General features: G+C 50.1%; 1 protein-coding gene across 1 annotated transcript in view; it reads left to right on the forward strand.

Moving 5' to 3' along the window:
• The window catches only part of IGF2R (insulin-like growth factor 2 receptor), a 104,718-nt gene that overhangs the window by 79,290 nt on the left and 5,670 nt on the right, over positions 1 to 19,758 (forward strand). The window contains 15 exon segments of the mRNA XM_012646830.1: positions 78 to 143; positions 146 to 197; positions 524 to 575; positions 577 to 780; positions 1,031 to 1,249; positions 3,509 to 3,658; positions 5,887 to 6,048; positions 7,196 to 7,403; positions 7,745 to 7,891; positions 8,855 to 9,089; positions 9,524 to 9,660; positions 12,059 to 12,173; positions 13,132 to 13,278; positions 13,906 to 14,093; positions 17,092 to 17,278. Of these exon segments, the coding sequence (XP_012502284.1) occupies positions 78 to 143; positions 146 to 197; positions 524 to 575; positions 577 to 780; positions 1,031 to 1,249; positions 3,509 to 3,658; positions 5,887 to 6,048; positions 7,196 to 7,403; positions 7,745 to 7,891; positions 8,855 to 9,089; positions 9,524 to 9,660; positions 12,059 to 12,173; positions 13,132 to 13,278; positions 13,906 to 14,093; positions 17,092 to 17,278 (2,269 nt within the window).

The following is a 19,758-nucleotide window of genomic DNA, read 5'->3' on the forward strand; positions in this document are numbered from 1 at the left end:
TTCAGAAGTCCTAACACTAGTGGGGTCCGAGTGTGAGCCTGCTGGGGTCACCGTGTCCCCCCACTTCCATCTCACAGGACACCTGTTCGATCTGAGCTCCTTGAGCGGCAGAGCAGGATTCACAGCCGCCTACAGCGAGAAGGGGCTGGTGTACATGAGCATCTGTGGGGAAAATGAGAACTGCCCTGCTGGTGTGGGTGAGTGCCTCAGCTCTTGAAGTATCATCTGGCTCCCCCGTCCCCGGGCTGTCCCCATCGTGACCTCGTGCTGATGGCAAAAGAGACGAGCAGAGCCAAGATCAAACACCTTCGTCTCGGTGGCCATCAGCCAGCATGGGGGATGTGTGGCTGGATATGTGACGAAATATTAAATGCGTAACATTGGCCAAAGCCATATTGGACACTTGAAACGACGAGTGACAGCATGAAATTGACAGTCTGGGTGTGTAGAAAGTTCTCATCAGCAAACAGGCCACCAAGTCTGTGACCGTGTTCTTTTCTCTCCACTCTTCCCTGTGGCGCAGGGGCCTGCTTTGGTCAGACCAGGATCAGCGTTGGCAAGGCCAACAAGAGGCTGACCTACGCGGACCAGGTCCTGCGGCTGGTGTACGAGGACGGGTCCCCTTGTCCCTCCAAATCCGGCCTGAGCTACAAGAGTGTGATCAGCTTTGTGTGCAGGCCTGAGGCCGGGCCAGCCAACAGGCCCATGCTCATCTCCCTGGACAAGCAGACGTGCACCCTCTTCTTCTCCTGGCACACGCCGCTGGCCTGCGAGCAGACGGTGAGTCAAGAAGTCCCCGCCCAGCTCCACCCGGGCCCCGTGCTGGGTTCACCAACTGACCTTGTCCACTCTGATTGTCCCAGTTATCAAGCTGACCAGAAGTGCCTGGTGCTGTGTGATGCAGCACTTTGAGACTTTAACCTACTCTCTGTGCTTTTTTTTGTTGTTAGCCTGTTAAATTCTTATATGACTTAATGGTGATTAAGAAAATTTTTTGGGCGACTCCAATGCAATCTTTCCTATTTAACAGACGGAATGTTCCGTGAGGAATGGAAGCTCTATCATTGACTTGTCCCCTCTCATCCACCGCACCGGCGGGTACGAAGCGTACGACGAGAGTAAGGATGACGCTTCCGATACCAGCCCCGATTTCTACATCAACATCTGCCAGCCGCTGAACCCCATGCATGGGGTGCCGTGTCCCGCTGGAGCCGCTGTGTGCAAAGTCCCTGTCGATGGTCCCCCCATAGTGAGTGTGGGAAATGAGGGATGGAGACGATTTTTGCAAGACGTTTAGCGATAACCTTCCTGTTGTGTTGCTTGCTTTCGAGGGAGAGTTACTCAGAGAGAGTGGAGAAATGAGCCAGGGCTGGGTGTGTTCTGGGTGCTCTAGGGGAAGAGTAAGGTGGGGGTTTGTGCGTTGAACTGTCGGTAGCTGTGGATAATGGTAGCCAGAGAGTATTTGAGCTGTGTAAGACAATGTGAACACATATTATAGAACTTTTTTTGTGTGTCATGTTAGGAGTCTCAGGGTTGACCTAATCAAGAGAAGTGTTTAGGTAAAGTGGCGAGAAAACACATTGGCATGGCCTGGTTTCTTTGTCTGAAATGCTTGTCTTGTGCAATTAAAGCACTCGTGAAATGCAAGCATTTTCTTTGGTAACGTGCTGTAATTAAGGGCAAAAGCAGGCTTGCTGATAGCTAAATATTGTGCTTTGAAAGCTTTTGCTTTATGCTAGCATTTTTTTTTTTTTTTTTTAGACAGAGTCTCACTCTGTTGCCCAGGCTAGAGGGCCATGGCTTCAGCCTAGCTCACAGCAACCTCAAACTCCTGGGCTCAAGCGATCCTACTGCCTCCGCCTCCCGAGTAGCTGGGACTTCAGGCATACGCCGTGTCCGGCTAATTTTTTCTGTATGTATATTTTTAGTTGTCCAGATAATTTCTTTCTATTTTTAGTAGAGACGGGGTCTCACTCTTTCTCAGGCTGGTCTCGAACTCCTGACCTTGAGCGATCCACCTGCCTCGGCCTCCCAGAGTGCTAGGATTACAGGCGTGAGCCACTGCGCCCGGCCATGCTAGCATTTTTTTGATATATATTTGGATCTTTAAAAATCGTCTCCATGAGTTTTATTAATATTTTGGTAAATCCTTGGTGTGTTTCAGTACTTGACATATATCTTGAAAGCTGTCTGTGTTTGTATCTATGGCCACAGTATGAGGTGTTTTTTTCTTTTCTTTTTCTTTCTTTCTTTTTTTTTTTTAATTTTTTAAAGACAGGGTCTTACTCTGTTGCTCAAGCTAGAGGGCAATGTCTGGTCATAGCTCACTGTAACCTGTAATTCCTGGGCTCGAGCAATCCTCCCACCTCAGCCTCCTGAGTAGCTGGGACTACAGGCTCGCACCACTATGCCCAGCTAATGTTTTTTCTATGTTTTTGTAGAGACGGGGTCTCGCTCTTGCTCAGGCTGATCTTGAACTCCCAGCCTCAAGTGATCCTCCCGACTCGGCCTTCCAAAGTGCAGGGGTTACAGGTGTGAGCCACCATGCCCAGCCGCAGTGTGCGTTTAACAAAGCTGCAGCTGTGTGACTGGGAGTCCTGGGTAAACCTGACCTTCATAGGAAGCCTCTGGTAGCATCCTCTCTGACAGTGTGGGTTTGGGGTCCTCCATTGTGAGTTGTTCTCTGGGAGGTCCAATCTGCTGTATTTTCCTGCTTAGCCAACCTTGGTGAGGTTTTAAAAATTATAGTAAGTTCTTTAATTGGAGAGGGTGTTGTGTTATGTGGCCTGAACATGTCCCACAGTGATGAGTGCAAAGCGTTGCAGCTGAGAGCAAAATCATGGGGAAGATGCACATGTGTGAACACACACGCTTTCACGTGCACACACGTACACATTGATCACACACACCATTCCTGGCCATTCACCTTTCCCTCATTCATTTATTCACTGAAAAATATTTATTGAGCAGCCACTATGTGTCAGGTGCTGTGATGAGCAGTAAAAATCAACAGTGAACATCTGTCCCCATCCCTGAGGACACACCTGGCAGGGACTGCCGTGCCAGGTGAATGAACGTTCCCAGGGCAGCGTCAGGCAGTGGGAGGACGTTTCTCAGGTTCCTGCCTTCCACCGGCAGGTGATGGAGGACTGGGCAGCTTTTTTTTTTACTTATTTTTTTAAGAGACAGGGTCTCACTCTGTCACCCTCAATATGACTGGAGAGAGATGTTCTTATTGCCTAGAATCCTGAAAATTGACTATGCACAGAAATAAAATCTACCTTACTTAGAACTAACCTTAGGATCAAAACTAATAACCACCAGCGTACGGAAGTTCCTCTGTAGCATCTCAATGTTAACACCTCTTACTTGAGTTGGTGTTAACTCAAATTTTTAGATGCTGCTCATTTTCAGAACTGATGAGGTCTGGTTTTTATGATTCTGTATTCGCTTTTACTCCACTAACCTTGGAAACAATTTCCCGAAATACTCTTTGTTCTTTGCTTAGGATATTGGCCGGGTCGCAGGACCTCCGATACTCAATCCGGTAGCGAAAGAAATTTACTTGAATTTTGAAAGCAGCACTCCCTGCTCGGCAGACAAGCATTTCAACTACACCTCCCTCATCGCGTTTCACTGCAGGAGAGGAGTGAGCATGGTAAGTGCGCGCCCGCGGCCATCTAGAGTAGACGCCGGAACGCAGGTTAGTGAGCCGAGGCCGGACAACCAGAAAGCGCAGTTCAGTCCAGGGAGCTCCTCAGTCTGCCTTGGATGACGGGGGACGTCAGCGGTGCATCTGAGTAATTTAAAACCATTTAATTGAGGACCGAGTAGGCTCACCCTGAGCTAAAAGCACATTGAGGCTTGCTATAATTTAAAACACTTGAGTATAGAACTGACATTCAGCTTTGACCATAGTTGTATTAAAAGAGTCATAACTCTTGTTTTTACTATGACATTACTGATTTTATTCTTATTGGGAAATCAGACTTATGGGCAGATATAATCATTCGGGACATAGCTCAGAATTCAGAAGTTAGCAAGTAATAAAAGTCCTCTGGAATCAAAATGGCTACAACAGAGTAGTACTTTTACTTACAAGAAGGTTATTGACTTCTGTTTTATGTGCATGTTAAGTATATATTAATAATATCGGCATCCGTTGTAATGAGTATGTTTTTGTCATGAAGAGTTTTTGCATACGTTTTCTCTTGACCCCATCTGAATAGGAGATAAGTTGGTAGGTTACAGCCCCCATTCCCCAGTGACTCAGGGCAGCTTGACAGTGGCACAGCTGGTCCCAGCCTGCCACGTGGAGGGACAGCCCATTGCTCCACAGCCCCCTCCATGCTTCTGACGTCTCTGAAGCTCTGGAAACTTGTGAATCCTTTGACATGAATGAACTGAGGCTGTTTGTGGCTGGTATTTGTCCTGCCTAATGTGAATTATCATACATCTTGCTGCAGAAATGCTGATGTGTTTGATTCTAGGAGCTGGGGTACACGCTTGTGTCTATTATGTAGTATAAATAATATATCCCAAATTGCCTCTTAAAATCCTAAAGATGATGGATCACAAGGCTCATCTGACCCTAAGGAGTTCAGGTGGTGGATTATGATCTGCTATGTCTTATGGTTCCGATGAAGATGACTTTCTGATGTTCTGGCCTGTGGCAGGTTTGTAAAGCCCGGACTTGGGTCCGTCAGCAGTAGCAGGAAGTGACCCGGCAGCCACCTGGCAATGAGGAAAGTGCAGTGACTAAGAGAGAGGAGGAAAGAATCAAAACCTCTGCCATGTAGGCTGCTCCGTGTAGAGGCCCAAAGCGGCTCAGAGCCCTTGGACATGTCCCTGTTCGTGACTCTTTGAGTGTGATGACGATCCTTAGTTAGCAAGGACAGGTGAAGCCGTGTTCAGTCAACCCTGTCACGTCCTTGTGTGTACATCTGCGTTTTTATGCAGATATGTCTGTCTGTGCCTCTGCAGACACACAGGATAAGGCCACGTGGACGTACCCTTTAGAAGGGCTTCTGTTTCCGACAGCATTCCATTGTTTAAAGGAGATTCTTCCGTTCTCTCACAGACCCGCCTCTTAACAAGCTACCCGTGGTTCCCTCACCCTGCCGGGTGAAGAACGAGGAGCCGTGCTCGGTCTGGCACTGCACAGAGCGGGCCACCCGGAACGATTTTGGTTCATTCTGGGCAGCTGCGTGTTGAGAGTGATCAGTGTTTACTTGTTTTTAGAAACGAGGCGTCTCACGCTGAATGTATGTTCCGTTTTCAGAAAGATTTTAAAGAGATTCTCCTCCCTTGTGGTTTTCAACTTCAGTAGAAGTGCTTTTACCACTTGTGTCATAGGAAAAAAACCTTTCACAGCAAATGAAAGTGAAATTCCTGACCAGCTCTTCATCTGCCTCATTGCTGTTGCAGAGGAAGGGGACACAAGTACATTCAGGGATACTTGGCCTATGGAATATCTGGCCAGTGGCATCTTGCCCCCTTTGTAGATATCCCCAGTTTCTAGAAACAGTGGCATGAAGACCCTGGTTGTGATTAAAGCACTTGCTTCCTTTGCAAAGAGGGTCTTGATTTCACAGACTTAGCTTTTGTTCATTTACAGACCTCCCGCTTCTTCCTTCCAGCCTATGGCACAGAGCTCTCAGGGTCTGTTTCTGTTTAAGGAAAGGACGGCGACCTGGAGGTAGCCAGGGAGTTCCAGGGTGTGTGGAGCAGGGTCAGAGGTGCCCATTGTGCCCCAGCACAGCGCGGGGTCCTCCAGCTGCTGCTGTTGAGTGTCCCTCCCCGGCTGGGGGTCCTCGCAGGGTGCAGCAGGGAGCTGCTGTCCCTACACTGCCGGATTTTTAAGGCCCGTGCTCTTCTGCACAACAGGGAACGCCAAAGCTGTTAAGGACCAGCGAGTGTGACTTTGTGTTCGAGTGGGAGACGCCAATCGTCTGTCCTGACGAAGTGAGGACCGAGGGCTGCGCCCTGACGGACGAGCAGCTGCTCTACAGCTTCAACCTGTCCAGCCTTTCCAAGAGCACCTTTAAGGTAAGGCCGTGCCTCGCCGTGTGGGTGTGCTCCACGACTCGGTGGCCACCACCGCGAGGCTGCCTGGAGTGTTTCAGGTGACGTGGCATCTGTGGCCGTCGGAGCGTGTGACCGCCTTGGCAGCACATGAGTGGTGGCTCTCACGTGGGGTGCACAGGAGCGGCACATCGGGAAGGTTTCTGGACTGTGTGGCTAAGCACAGCTGATCCTTGGCCTTGGATCTCACAGGTCGGGGTGTTTCTGTGCTTCAGACTTTGTGAGGATCAAGTGACCCAATGATGGGACACGGGGACCCTTCGTATCAGAGGAGAGCAGGCAGGGCGGCTTGGGGACACGTGTGTAACACACACCCACAGCGTCAGAGCCACATCTAGTGTGGCTGGCTAAGTCCATGGTGAATTCCTGTCTCCAGGCTGGCTTTAAGATAGAGGCAGCTGTTTGCTGCCCACAGAGGTGATAGGTGGAGGGAGCTAGGGGGTGCCCCCGACTCAAGAAGCATTTGGGCATGTGACTTGGTGTCATGCCGGAGCTCTTGTGCACATCTCTATGGACTGTTGGCCACATCAAGGTCATGATCATTGGTGGCCAGGGCCCCTGACCCCTGAGCCTGGGGATCTAGATGTGGCCAGGTCATGCCAGCATCTGGACCAGGCTGCGCAATCCCAGCACCTGTCTGGGCATGGCAGCTCTGAGTTTTGGGCTCGAGGGCCGGGTGCGCAGCAAGTGTGAGCCTGCGGGGGCAGAGCAGGTGAAGAGGGCAAGGCTGCCTGTCCACGTGGGGTGTCTGCTCACTGATGTGCTCAGTCCTCACGACACCCCATTGCACAGGCAAGGAAGTGTGGGCTTCAGGAAGGTAGGCTGAGCTGCAGGGCCCTGGCTAGAGAGGACAGGCAGGGCAGTGGGTGCCAGCAGTGGGCTGCCTGGGCCTCTAGGGGCAGCAGGATGACCAGGGAAGCTGGGCCCAGGCTGGCGGGAGGCTCCCGGAGGGCTTCAGGCCTGGAGAGAGGGAGGGTGAGTGTGTTCTGATGACGCAGCAGAGCTACACTTTCCCCACCGCGCCCTGAACAGCAGTGACGGTTCTCTCTCCACCTGGAGATCCAGGTGCTGTCGTTCTGCTCGCAGCCACGCATGACGTTTTTCTGTCCAGGTGACTCGAGATTTGCGCACATACAGCGTGGGGGTGTGCACCACGGCCGGCGGGCCAGACCAAGGAGGCTGTAAGGACGGCGGTGTGTGTCTGCTCTCGGGGAGCAAGGGGGTGTCGTTTGGACGTCTGGCGTCCATGAAGCTGGATTACAGGCACCAGGACGAGGCCGTCATTTTAAGTTACGTGAATGGTGATGTTTGCCCTCCAGGTAAAGATTTGCAATGGCATAAATTTTATATCCGTAGACTGAGCAGCAAGAAGAAACTGAGGAATGAAGCTCCCAAATCCTACAAATGCTGAAAGCTTGGAATGAATATGAAACATGACATTATCATCCTCCTGGGTGTGAACGCTCATGCTTTGAATCCCACCATGTTGTGCCAGTTGCCTGTTAAGTTCTCGTAGGGACTCCTGGCTGTCACGCTTGGGTTTAGGATGGGCAGCTTCCTCGGGCTCCTTCGTGTGTGTTCTTGGGTGATGGTGCCTGGCAAGGCACCGCTGACATCATACAGGTAATCTGGATTATTCAGATGTTCTTCTTCTTTCCAGAAACGGACGAAGGTGTCCCCTGTGTCTTCCCCTTCATATTCAATGGGAAGAGCTACGAGGAGTGTGTCGTGGAGGGAAGGGCGAAGCTTTGGTGCAGTACAACTGCAAACTACGACAGGGACCGCGAGTGGGGCTTCTGCAGACACTGTGAGTGGGAGGCTCTGCGTCCCAGCGCGGCCTGCTGCAGGGGACCCCCGACACTGTCCAGGCTTGATTCATGCTGAGACCTTTGTGGATGTTCAAGTCAAGGGCAGGAATTCTGTTGCATGAAACGTTTTCTTGTTAGGGCCGTTTCCCACAGAGAAACATTTCAGTCGCTCCATGGGAGCCCTGGGTAACCGTACCTGTTGACCGCGCAGTAGGGCTGCAGTAGCTGCCGAGCTGGGTGGCTGGCTAGGCCCACTCACCGGCTGACTTGTGTCCACCTACCAGTTCTCAGCCCTGGTGGTTCAAATTCATGTCTCAGCGAAATGACTGCCTAGCGTGGGTCTTCAGGGTGGCTAGCGAGTATTCAGGAAACCCAGGGTCCCATTCGCTGACTGCTCTGTGGCAGGCACAGGGAGGGCTTTGGTTCACGGTGAGCTGACCCCAGTGCCCTCGCTCCTGTGATGCTCGGAGGTGATCGTCACGGCAGGATCCTACTAACGTGACGTGCGTTCCCCAGGACAGTAAGATGAGACAAACGCGTGAAAAATCACGGAATTCTTACAAACGACCAGGGAACAAAAGGAGACGTTTTAAGGAACCATAGACGTTAAATTTATAAGGGACTGACTACCTGAGAAAGACCTGAGAAAGTTTTGGGGCTTATTTTGACAGAACATTATTCCTGGTTCATTGACCGTCACTCAAGTTTTTAGGTAATTGTAGGTGTTGCGTTATTTTAACTTTTGCGATTGTTAGTACATTGATCAAATATTGAACACCTGTCTACAAGGAACTGTGCTCGTGCCATGGGGTTAAGAGACTGTGCCTGAGGGAGCCTGGTCTGTTTGGAGTTAGTATACACGTGCATGAAACAAAGTGCCAGGTGGCCGGGGCAGCATGGGGAGTGGGCAGACGCTGAGTAGTCAGTGGGTGCTGACCCTTTCCCCACCTGCCACCCCTCAGCAAAAAGCCACCGGACATCTACGATCATATTTAAGTGCGATGAAGATGAGGACATTGGAAGGCCACAAGTCTTCAGTGAAGTTCGTGGGTGCGAGGTGACATTTGAGTGGAAGACGAAAGTCGTCTGTCCTCCAACGAAGATGGAGTGCAAATTCGTTCAGAAGCACAAGACCTACGACTTGCGGCTGCTGTCGTCCCTCACTGGGTCCTGGTCCCTGGTCCACGAGGGAGCCTGGTGAGTACCCTTCCCCGCTGGCCCACAGGTTACACGTGCTGCAGGTGGGAACTCAAGATTGCTGGACAATAGTTGGCCCGTCCTGGTTCAGAGGTGGGAATACCACGCGCACGTGGGGCTAGAGGTCCTGGGAAGCAGCCTAGGTGTCGGTTGTGGTGCACTGGGGTGTTCGGACATCGTAGGGGAGGGGAGTCTGGGTGAACAGAAATGCGGCCTTCAGAACCAGAAGCAGCTGGATGGGCCGAATCAGGCTAGGTTTCCCCTGTGTGTCTGCTGCTCGGGCTTGTGGGAGATGTGTTGGGTTTCTCAGGTCTTTGGCAAGAACTCCTTAGGCGTTGCTGGCTGGGGTCGTTCATTGTCCTGACTGCCCACTTGTGTTAGGGCAGAGACTCGACTTGCATTCCTCGCCCCTGCCCCTTTGTGTCGTTTTATAGGTACTATATAAATTTGTGCCAGAGAGTACATAAAGGCCCCCTTGACTGTCCCGAAAGAGCCAGTGTTTGCAGAAAGAGCCCAACTGGTGAGGTCCAGGTCTTGGGACTCATTCACACGCAGAAGCTGGATGTCAAAGGTACAGCCTGCGGGTCCTGGGCTGGGTTGGCGGAGCTGTGTCTGGGAGGGGGAGGGTGTCCTCAGTGTGACGGCACGGGTTCTGGTGGAAACCTCCAGGTGTTATTCCCCATGACCGTCCCTCAGGCATTTTGGAAACTCCTGGAACATAAGGGTAAGTGCTGCTTTGTATTATCTGAGGCCGCAGGTCCCAGCCTGGGTGTTAGAGGGGCTCAGCTACCCTGGGGAGGTGTCTCTGTCCTGCAGGAAGTAAGAATGCTGTGAGTTCCTCTGAAGTTCATGTTCTGGCTGCAGGTCAGTGCCTAAGTTGACATATATGTAAATTTGTTTGAAAGCCAGACAGTTGCACAAGGACCTGGTAAAGATAATTCAGGGGTATATTTTTGTAACATCGTAACAATTTCAAAAATAACGATGCTTTTTAATAATAGAAAATTTGTCTTGCAATTCATTGTTGAGTGAAAGATGTTCTCTTTCATTCTTAGAGGAGGAAATCAGAGCTTTCTTAGCTTAAGAACGATGGGGATATGTTGGAGGGACCAGTAAAGAAAAAAATTCACCGCTGCCTGTTAGGCTGGCGTGGAGTTGCCCAAGTTGTCCTGCTGAAACCACAGGGTGACTTAAGTCAGCTTAGGATGTTGAAATGGAGAAGGGGATTCTGAGGAAACCACTGTCACCCTTGATAAAAAACAGCCCCAGATTCTGCAGGCCGGTGGCGGGCAAGCGTGGCCGCACAGAAAGTAGCGGCCGGACCTCCACCCGAGACTTGCCGCCTGCTGGAGGCTCCCAGTGCTGTGGAGGGTGGTTGCTGCTGCCGTTTCCACATCGCCCAAGAAGGGCGCAGGGTCCCGTGTGAACTCGCAGTCTTTCTCGTAGCCTTTCTCGTAGCCAACTGAGGAAGACTAACGTACTTAAGGCTTCACTAAGAGTTTGAGGCAGGAGGAACAAAAGAGAATAGTGAACACGGGGTAGCGTGGAACGAGGTGACCTCGCTTACTGGTGGTGACTTGCTGGCTGCCTTCCGTTTGGTGAGCGCCATCTTGCGCGGCCCAGCGGGCAGAGCTCGTGCTTTCTCCTGGGCCCGGAACTAGAAATAATCTCCTGGTGTCCGGCACACTAGGTGGGATCTTACTCTCGGCCTTGAGCGGGGCACTGTCTAAGGACAATTACAGCGACCCCGGCATTCACGTAGGGATACCCGCCTGTGGCCAAGAGGACGTGGGCTTCTTGTCGCAGGCGCTAACATTTATCAAGCAAATGTGCTTTATCCGTGTTTAATCCCGGTCCATTCCACAGGTAAGGCCACTGAGATATAGAAGGTCAGCGTGTCGCCCAACTAGCACGGGGTGTCTGTGCTATTACAACCTACATTTGTTTGTTCCCGTGTTCCAGCAACTTAAAAAATTTTTCTTGAAACAGTGAAGCTCTTTATTCTTTAGAACAAACCCAGCTGGAGCACCTTTGAATTCAGGGTGGGGTGGAGGGCCTGGAGTCCCACCTCTCACCTCCCGCCACACAGCCCCTGGTGCCTTGGCCTGTGTCATGTGGAGAACACTTGGCTTAGCTAGTACTGGACCCGTGTTGTTTCCGCCACATGCCCCTGCCTGGAAGGACATACGTGTGCGAGATGGGGGTGGAGGGAGCATGCTCCTCCCAGAGACCCCATGCCGTGCCCTGGAGATGTCGTCTGTCTGCGGGGCTGGGCTGGGCTCAGCCAGTTCGTAGGACAGCACGCCGGGCAGGCCTGGCAGTCTCTTGGAAGCGGCACAAGAGTTAAAACCTGGTAGCCCCACTGCCCCTGTGACACGTGCGACTTAAAGCGTGTAGTCACTTTTCTCTTAGACTCTGCAAGTTAGAGGGCTTTTAACGTGACCCTCTCAAAAACAGACAGAGCTTGACTTCGAGCCAGAAGACCCAAGAACACTGGTCTCTGTCTCTGTTTTTTCACCTTGTCGGATCCCTGTCCGTTATTACTGGAAGGCTCATGTGAGGGGCCCTGTCAGGAAGGCACCGAAAATGATGCAGAAATGGTGTGGAGTTGGAGCAGTGATGACTGCTGCCGTTCTCTAGGTCCCGTTGTTCTCCCATGTCACGTGTGCACCCCGAAACCTGCACGCTTTGGATAGTGTTCTTGTTCTACACATCAAGGCTCAGAAGTTTGGCAACCCAGGGTCATGAAGTGGAAGGTGCAGGTTTGACCCCAGGCCTCACCGTTGCCGTGACAATGGCTGTGCAAGCTGGGTGGCCGCCACCAAACATAAGGGTGTCGAGAGCAAGTCGGCAAACCTTCAGCGAGCCAAAAACTCCTCCTGGCCCTTCAAGTGGATTTTGACTCCCAACATCGAGGCTTTTTATAACGCACCAGAAATAACGTCAGTTCAATCATTTGTGTGTTTCAGATGACAGAGTGATTGTCACTTATTCAAAAGGTTATCCATGTGGTGACAATAAGACTGCGTCCACTGTGATAGAATTGACCTGTGCGAAGACGGTGGGCAGACCTGCCTTCGAGAGGTCAGGAGGCTGGGGGCGCAGAGTGGGACTGCAGAGCATGGTGGGAGCGCCTCAAGAGTCCTCCTGCGTTTTCACATGGGGTTTGTCGCAGCGCAGGGGTTGCGGGAGCGGCTACTGAAACTTGGGGCCTGATGGTCCTGTAGCGGGCTGGGCTGCTCACCAGGCGTGGTTCCCCGGGGAAAGTGCTGAGACACTCTGTGACTGGACTAATGCGACTTCCTGGCCTGGCTTGCCTTGGAAAACCTGCTCTTGGTCTAGGATCAGGGCTGTCTCTGCTGGCCGAACGGTATTTAACAGGCCTCGGTCTTTGAGTGTCGTAGAAGAACCAAGGGGTGTGATTGTCCCACCCAAGGCCAGGTGTTTAAGCAGCCTGTCTGGGACCCACAGGTAGGTGGGGCCTGCGCCTGGGGAGTGCTTGCACTGTAGAGTCCTCCCGGCAACGTCTTCCTCCTGCCAGCAGAGTTTGGCCAGTGGGAATAGCACGCAAGCTGCTGTTTGTGAACAAACTGATTCCTTCTGGAAGCTGGGCTTGGAAAGGGGGAAACCCAGAAATTGTCAAAGGATTTATTGATGTATGAATCTGAGAAGCTTGTAAAAGAAAAATTCGAAAATCTAGGAGCCAATTTTCCCAGGTTTTAAATGTTGCAGTGGCTAAATCTTTGAAAAATTTGTACTGAATGCTTGCTTGCTTTGTCACGTTACTGATGTGCTACACGTCATCTTCCCTGTTCTGGTGCTGAAAAAGAGTAATGTCACCGTCCTAGCCCAGAGCTGTCGTTAATGCTGAGTCTGGGAGTTCCAGCTGGCGGAGCAGCACTGGGGGCCCTGGGGCTGTCAGAAAGGTCCCAGCCAGCAGGCTGCTCTAGGGCTCTGCAGCCTTTGTTTGTTTCTCAGTCCTCTGGCGCCCAGCTGGGAGGTGACTGTCAGGTGACTGTCATGCGTGCTTCCCTCCTCCCAGGTTTGACATCGACAGCTGCACTTACTACTTCAGCTGGGACTCTCGAGCCGCCTGCGCTGTGAAGCCCCAGGAGGTGCGGATGGTGAACGGGACGATCACTAACCCTATAAGTGGCAAGAGCTTCAGCCTCGGGGATATTTATTTTAAGTAAGGGAAACATTTTCCTTTTGAGCACTGAAACATACTCAAAATTAAACCCACAGTTCAGATCTTTCCCTATCAGGGAGCACCACGAGACATTAATAAATAGTTCTGTGTGTTTTAGTTACTGTTGCTAGAGCAGGCTTCATATTTTGCTTAAACCAAGGAAAAACATTGCTCAGCTATTAAATTTTAACACCAAAGATGGTGAATTCTTGTGAGTGTAAAAATAAAGTACCCCCTCCTCTCTCACTTCATGATAAGCCCAAGGCTTGCAGCCAAAGCTTTCTGAACATGTGTTTGAGCAGGAACTTCTGGGCTTGCCGGGAAAAAGAAAAAGTCAGTTTCTCAGCAGTGTCACTAGGGCTGATCTCGGGGTCAGGTGGCCAAGGTGACTGGCCATGCATAGGTGGAGGGAGGGCCATGTGGCGCATGAACTCTCTGATTGCAGAGCCGCTCGGGGGGAGTAGGTCGACTGAGATGGAAGTTGGTTGGTGCCTTCGGAGTCTCAGGGGGAAGCAAGCGCTGTCCCCGCTTGGGAAAGGAAACATCCGGAACCCTGCAGCTTTGGCTTTATGTAGTAAATACCTTCTTAAAGGACTTCCGGGTCACCATGATCTTTTCTGTCTCTAGGCTGTTCAGAGCCTCTGGGGACATGAGAACCAACGGGGACAACTACCTGTACGAAATCCAGCTTTCCACCATCACGAGCTCCAGGAACCCCGCCTGCTCCGGAGCCAACATATGCCAGGTTAAGCCCAACGACCAGCACTTTAGTAGGAAAGTTGGGACCTCAGATAAAACCAAATACTACGTTCAAGGTAATTCATTACTTTCCATTAATGTTCCGTGTTTAACTTTCTTGATGGAAGGGCTTTAGGATTTTCATCAATACACTCCTTTCAGTTGAAATTTCAGATCACTTTTAAAACAAAAGCCTGGTCTTATTCTGTGCCTTGATGTGCATTTTGTTAAAACACATCCAACAGTGAGTGTAAGACCTGAGCATCTCACTGTTGGTAAATTACATCTCAGTTAACAAACAAGCAAAACCAGTGGTTCTGAGGTTGGGGGGGAGGCAAAGGCATGCATGGTCCAAATGACTTTTGATTTGGTTTTAGATATGACACTTCCTTATTTTGAAACTTCAAGTAAAATTGGAGAAGGGTAAGAGATCTCATATTTGTCAAAAGGACGAAAGGAAAGGATTGCGAGACGCTGGCCTAAGTATTTGGACACAGTGGGAGGGAATGAAGGTTTACTTTTTCTTTTTTTTTATTTTAAAAGGGAAGGCCCTTTTTATTAAACTTGTACGTTTTACTTTCTTCCTTTCAGAATCCTAATAAAACAAACTTCTATTTATGCTTGCTTAAAAAAAAACACAAATCAAACAAACCAAAGGAACTACTGTAAGATTGCTTTTGTGATGAGAAAGGACGCAATGAAATTCAACATAAGCAAAGAAGCTACACCTGGAGGAAAGAAAAATAATGATCCAGGAAAGAATCCGTTAGGGGAAATAATGAGGAGATGACTGGGTTTGTGCCGACACCGATACCGGTGTTGTCTTTGGTTCTGCCTTGTCCTTGAAATAGTATTTCCAAAAGGCGCTTTTGTTTTAAATGACTAGTAGTTAAACGAGTACTTTTTGTAATTTGATTTTTTTTTTTTGAAATAGAATCTCACTCTGTCACCTGGGCTAGAGTGCTGTGGTGTCAGCCTAGCTCACAGCAACCTCAAACTCCTGGGCTCAAGCAATCCTTCTGCCTCAGCCTCCCAAGTAGCTGGGACTACAGGCACGCACCACCATGCCTGGCTAATTTTTTATATATATTTTTAGTTGTCCAGCTAATTTCTTTCTATTTTTAGTAGAGACGGGGTCTCGCTCTTGCTCAGGCTGGTCTCGAACTCCTGAGCTCAAACAGTCCACCCGCCTTGGCCTCCCAGAGTGCTAGGATTACAGGCGTGAGCCACCACGCCTGGCTGTAATTTGATTTTAAACTATGTGAATGTATTAACTTTATAAAGAGTTCAGTGTGTTGGAAAAAACCCGCTTTCTGGGCTCGGCCGTGAGAGGGAAGTTGATCAGCCTTACTCACTTTCGTAATCCCACGTCACCTGTGCTTCCCTGCTCTGTGGTCTTCCGGACACACCAGTGACTCCTTTCATAATTCAGAGTCAGATGCCGCTTGTCGCATGTTGTCATGCCCTCTCTTGCTGTCCTGTTTCCTCAGTGTCTGGCCCTGGAGGAAGTGCTCAGTAAATGTTTGTTGACTGACTGAAGGATTGCTTTAAGCCAAAGCGGCCTGTTATGCAGAGAAGGAAAGTCCAAACTCTTTTTATGCAGCCTGAAGATCTCTGATGGGCCCAGCCTTCCAGTCCAGGCTTACAAGCCACTGGTCCTCAAGCACATGTGGCTCCAGCCATCGATTATTCACAAATTCTCAAAGCCATCCTGTCTGCTGGCTCTGTACATGCTGTTGCTTGTGCTGGAGTGCCTCTGCCCACCCTCCTCATCCTTCCACACCCCCCTCCAATGTCCCTCCTCGGGAAGCCCACCTTCCTCCTGCCCGGGGTGACTCCGCCTCATGCGTCTGCAGGAGTGTTCAGCTCCACAGCACAGCACTGGCCGATTAAGAGTCGGGTGAAGAGTGAGAGTCTCCACGTTCAGAGATGTACAACCAGTAGACCTTCTGGAATCCCCGGTTTCCACAATACCCGCTTGCACACGTGGGCGTGTGAGCACGCGTGCATCTACCTATTCTTGGTTAATAAAATCCCTTTTGGACCTTTTCACTTTCTTCATTCACCAGCACCAGGAGGTAGCTTTAGTTTGAAGACCTCTTTGCACATTTTATGAAGAAATGCAGTTTAAATCTCCTCATGAGTCTGGTCACCCCTCAGAGGGCAGGAACAGGGAACCGTGAAGCCCTGTCTCTAGTCACAAGGTGGAGCTGCCACCTGGGCCCCGCACGAGCCAGGCGATGTGCTTCCCACACCAGGTCAACGGAATGGTCCAGTTCCTGCCTCGCCCCATCCCACGCGAGAACGTGTGACCTTTCCCAAGGGACACCCCTCTGTTTGTAGTCATGACCGTCTCACGCTACGCTCTCATCTCCATGTTCCTGGCACCCCAGCAGCAGCTGACCACGAAGAATTTGAGCCGACTGCCAAGTTTGGAGGGAGCAGAGTCCCTCCAGGGCTCAATTCTGACGCCAACTGCAAGCTCAGGGGCTTCCCCAAACCACCTCAGGTTCAGTCTTTCACTAGAACTCACTGGAAGCTGTTATACTCACGGTTACTACTTCTTGCGCCGTAAGAATACAGATTACAGTCAATCAAGGGGAGATGCACACAGGGCAGAGTCCGGGAGGGAATTGAACGCGGAGCCCTGTGGGAGACAATACGCGTGGAGTGTCGCCCACCAGGGCTGCTCACCTGAGCCTGGAGTCCGCGTTCTTACTGGGGCTCCGTTACGTAGGCGTGATCGATTGGTTGGTTGACTGCCCAAGTGCTGCGTGGCCAGCCCCTACTCCAAATGCCATCGTTAGCTGAGGACAAAGGCCAGACCTCTTTTGGGGCAAGCTTAAGTTCTTTCCTGCACCCTGACGTAGGGCAGGGGCTCTGTAGATGTGCGTTGGAGAGTGGCCTTTTCATGCTGTGAAGACGGTGTACATGGGACATCTGATGGCGCATCCTTACATCTGGTTTTAAGTCTTTGCAAACTTCTTGCAGACTAGACGGAGATAACTTTGGGCTGTTGTCGAACAGTCCGGGCTAATGGTGCTGTGGTTGTGTGTGCCCCTTCCTTTCTGACAGACGGTGATCTTGATGTCGTGTTCGCCTCTTCCTCTAAGTGTGGAAAAGATAAGACCAAGTCTGTCTCTTCCACCATCTTCTTCCACTGCGACCCGCTGGTGAAGGACGGGATCCCCGAGTTCAGCCACGAGACTGCTGACTGCCAGTACCTCTTCTCCTGGTACACCTCGGCCGTGTGTCCCCTGGGGTGAGTACCGTGTCCTGGCACTAGCAGGTGTACCCCACATCCTCTCTCGAGCCTGACTCTAGGATAAGAGTGTGTGTGTGTGATTTTTCTCCCCGACAGTGTCTTATTGCGAAATACTCAAACCTGCACACACAACAGGGAAAAATGGTAGACCCCACATAGCCAGCACCCGGGTCCAGTGATTGTCAGCATCCTGCTGTTTGTTTCGTCCACACCAGTGTCACCACCACCTGCCACCCTCAGTGGACTGGCTGAGCTTCCTTCCTGTGCGCTGTGCACTGTGACCCGAGCAGGGTCCCGCTGGAGCCCCTGCTGCTCTGCCCCGGCCTCCCCACCTCCTCCCCGCCCCCCCACTCCACCCCTGTCCCTCCTTAGCTCCCGGGAGGCCGGTACTGGCCGGGCCTCATCTGTGACACAAAGAACATCTTTTCTTTGTGTCCTCATACACACTGGTATATGGTAAAGCTTCACTTTGATTTGAGTGAAGTGTTTTCTGTGTTGAATGAACAAGAAGCTTACCCTGCACATCTCAAAAATCAGCGGCAGGGGTGTGGGGCAGCAGGGAGGTCCGGCTCCGCTCTGCGGGAAGATGGCGCCCCCTTGTGGTCGTCTCGAGTCTCGCAGCCATCCCTTCCTTTGCCCGGGAAGCATCGTTCCTTTCCTATTGGGTTTGTGTTCTTCCTCCTTCACCCAGCCCACTGTCTCGCACACTTCTCATTCTCTGTCCTAAGACTTTGAGATCAAGAGAAAAATGATTCTTGCCATGCAGATAATTCCTTCATTTCCTGAGCAAGGGGTCCTAGAGTCAGCACACCGAGTGTCAAGGGTAATGGGGGGATTCAGATCACGTATTTTGGATCTTAAATCAGTTTTATTTTTCATTTACCTATAGGTACTAGCTCAGCAAAAAGTAGCTTTGTCCCAATATTCTAGGGACGTGGACGTCAGGACTCCCCGCTGCAGTCATGGAGAGAGGCTTTCGGTTGAAGTGTCACTACAGTACTTTGCGCTTTTGCATATTTATGGTGTTCTGGTGAAGTCATTACAAAAAGAGGTTTAAAATTGAAGTTCTTTGTGAAAGAAGCAAAACGTGAATTTAAAAATACCTTTAAAACTTAAAAGTGAACTTTCCTCGCATTCTCCGTCACTAAGAGGCTAAAAATGCCATAAACAAATCCTGCCTTGGCAGCTGGTTTTGTGTGTCGTTTGGAGGAAACCAGCCCAGGCCTGAGACCGTGTCCGCGTCAGGCATGCAGAAGTCAGACGTCCCGTGAATGGGAAAAGCACAGCTGGGGACACGGCTCACGGGACTTTGGGGTTTTGCTCTGTAACTGGAGAGGAAGATTCCGTAGGAGACCTCGCTTTTCATGACATTTAGGACATCAGAAACGAGGTTGCTTAAGTCCCTTAATGTGTTGATGAAGTAGTAAAACTTTTGAAAACAAAAGGTAAAACCAGCCACAAAACCTCCACCCATTAGGGGCGGTCACTGACTCCCCCGTCGCTGGGACGGATGACGGTTCCGATGGATGCGGCCACCACGCGGGTGTGATGGAATAGTGCCTGCGGGTTTTTTTTTTTTTTTTTTACCAAAGTGGCATACATTTTAAAATAATATAAATATAACAAAAAAGTAGTAATTATTACTTCATAGATGACCATCTTTAATTCTTTCAGCCGGTTCTTCTGGAGTTTACCTCAGTATTTTTAATTAACATTCCATGCTTCATCTGGGGGCTTCCTGCGGTACTAGATGAAGATCTAGTTTTCTTACACTCGCCTTCTACTTTCCCAAAATGGTTATTTCACAATTTTTGGTTAAAGCAATAATCAGTGTTTATATGTAATACTTAGCTTACGTAAAATAACAAAACAAATTCCACACAGTTAAAAAACACGCACGGGCCTGTCACGTGCCCGGCATAGTTAACCACCATGACAGAACGACCCGCGCCATTGTGAAATGCCGGAATGGCACATCTGACGAAAAGACCGTAAAAGCTTCAAGGGAAGTTAATTTGTTGGATTAAAAAATAAGAAGGTGTAAAATACAGTAAGTTCTCACTTAATGGCCATAGGCTCTTGGAAACTGCCACCTTAAGAGAAACTTTTTCCCTCAACATTATAATGACTTTATTCAAAGGCGCGGTGTATATAATTCAGCTTGAAGTTGCAGTTTCCCAGAACCTGTCGACAATGTGAAGTGAGAATTTACTGGACCGCAATAGTATGTAGGCTTAGTGGGGTGGTAATTAGAGTCTCTTTTTTAAAAAAAAATTTCTTACAATAATAGCATATTAAAGTGAAACTATTTTCTTGAAAGAAAGAAAGGGTGGAAGAAAAAGGTAGACTTTCTTATTGTTGGGAAGAAATTAATTATAGACTTTTTGCCTTAGGATGCTTGCCAAAATTTCAAGAATAACCACTAAAATAATAGAAATATAGCATATAATTTCCAAAACAGTACAAAAGAAAAGGAG

This window comes from Propithecus coquereli, unplaced genomic scaffold (genome assembly GCF_000956105.1).
Source record: "Propithecus coquereli isolate 6110/MARCELLA unplaced genomic scaffold, Pcoq_1.0 Scaffold25, whole genome shotgun sequence".
Taxonomy (NCBI): domain Eukaryota; kingdom Metazoa; phylum Chordata; class Mammalia; order Primates; family Indriidae; genus Propithecus; species Propithecus coquereli.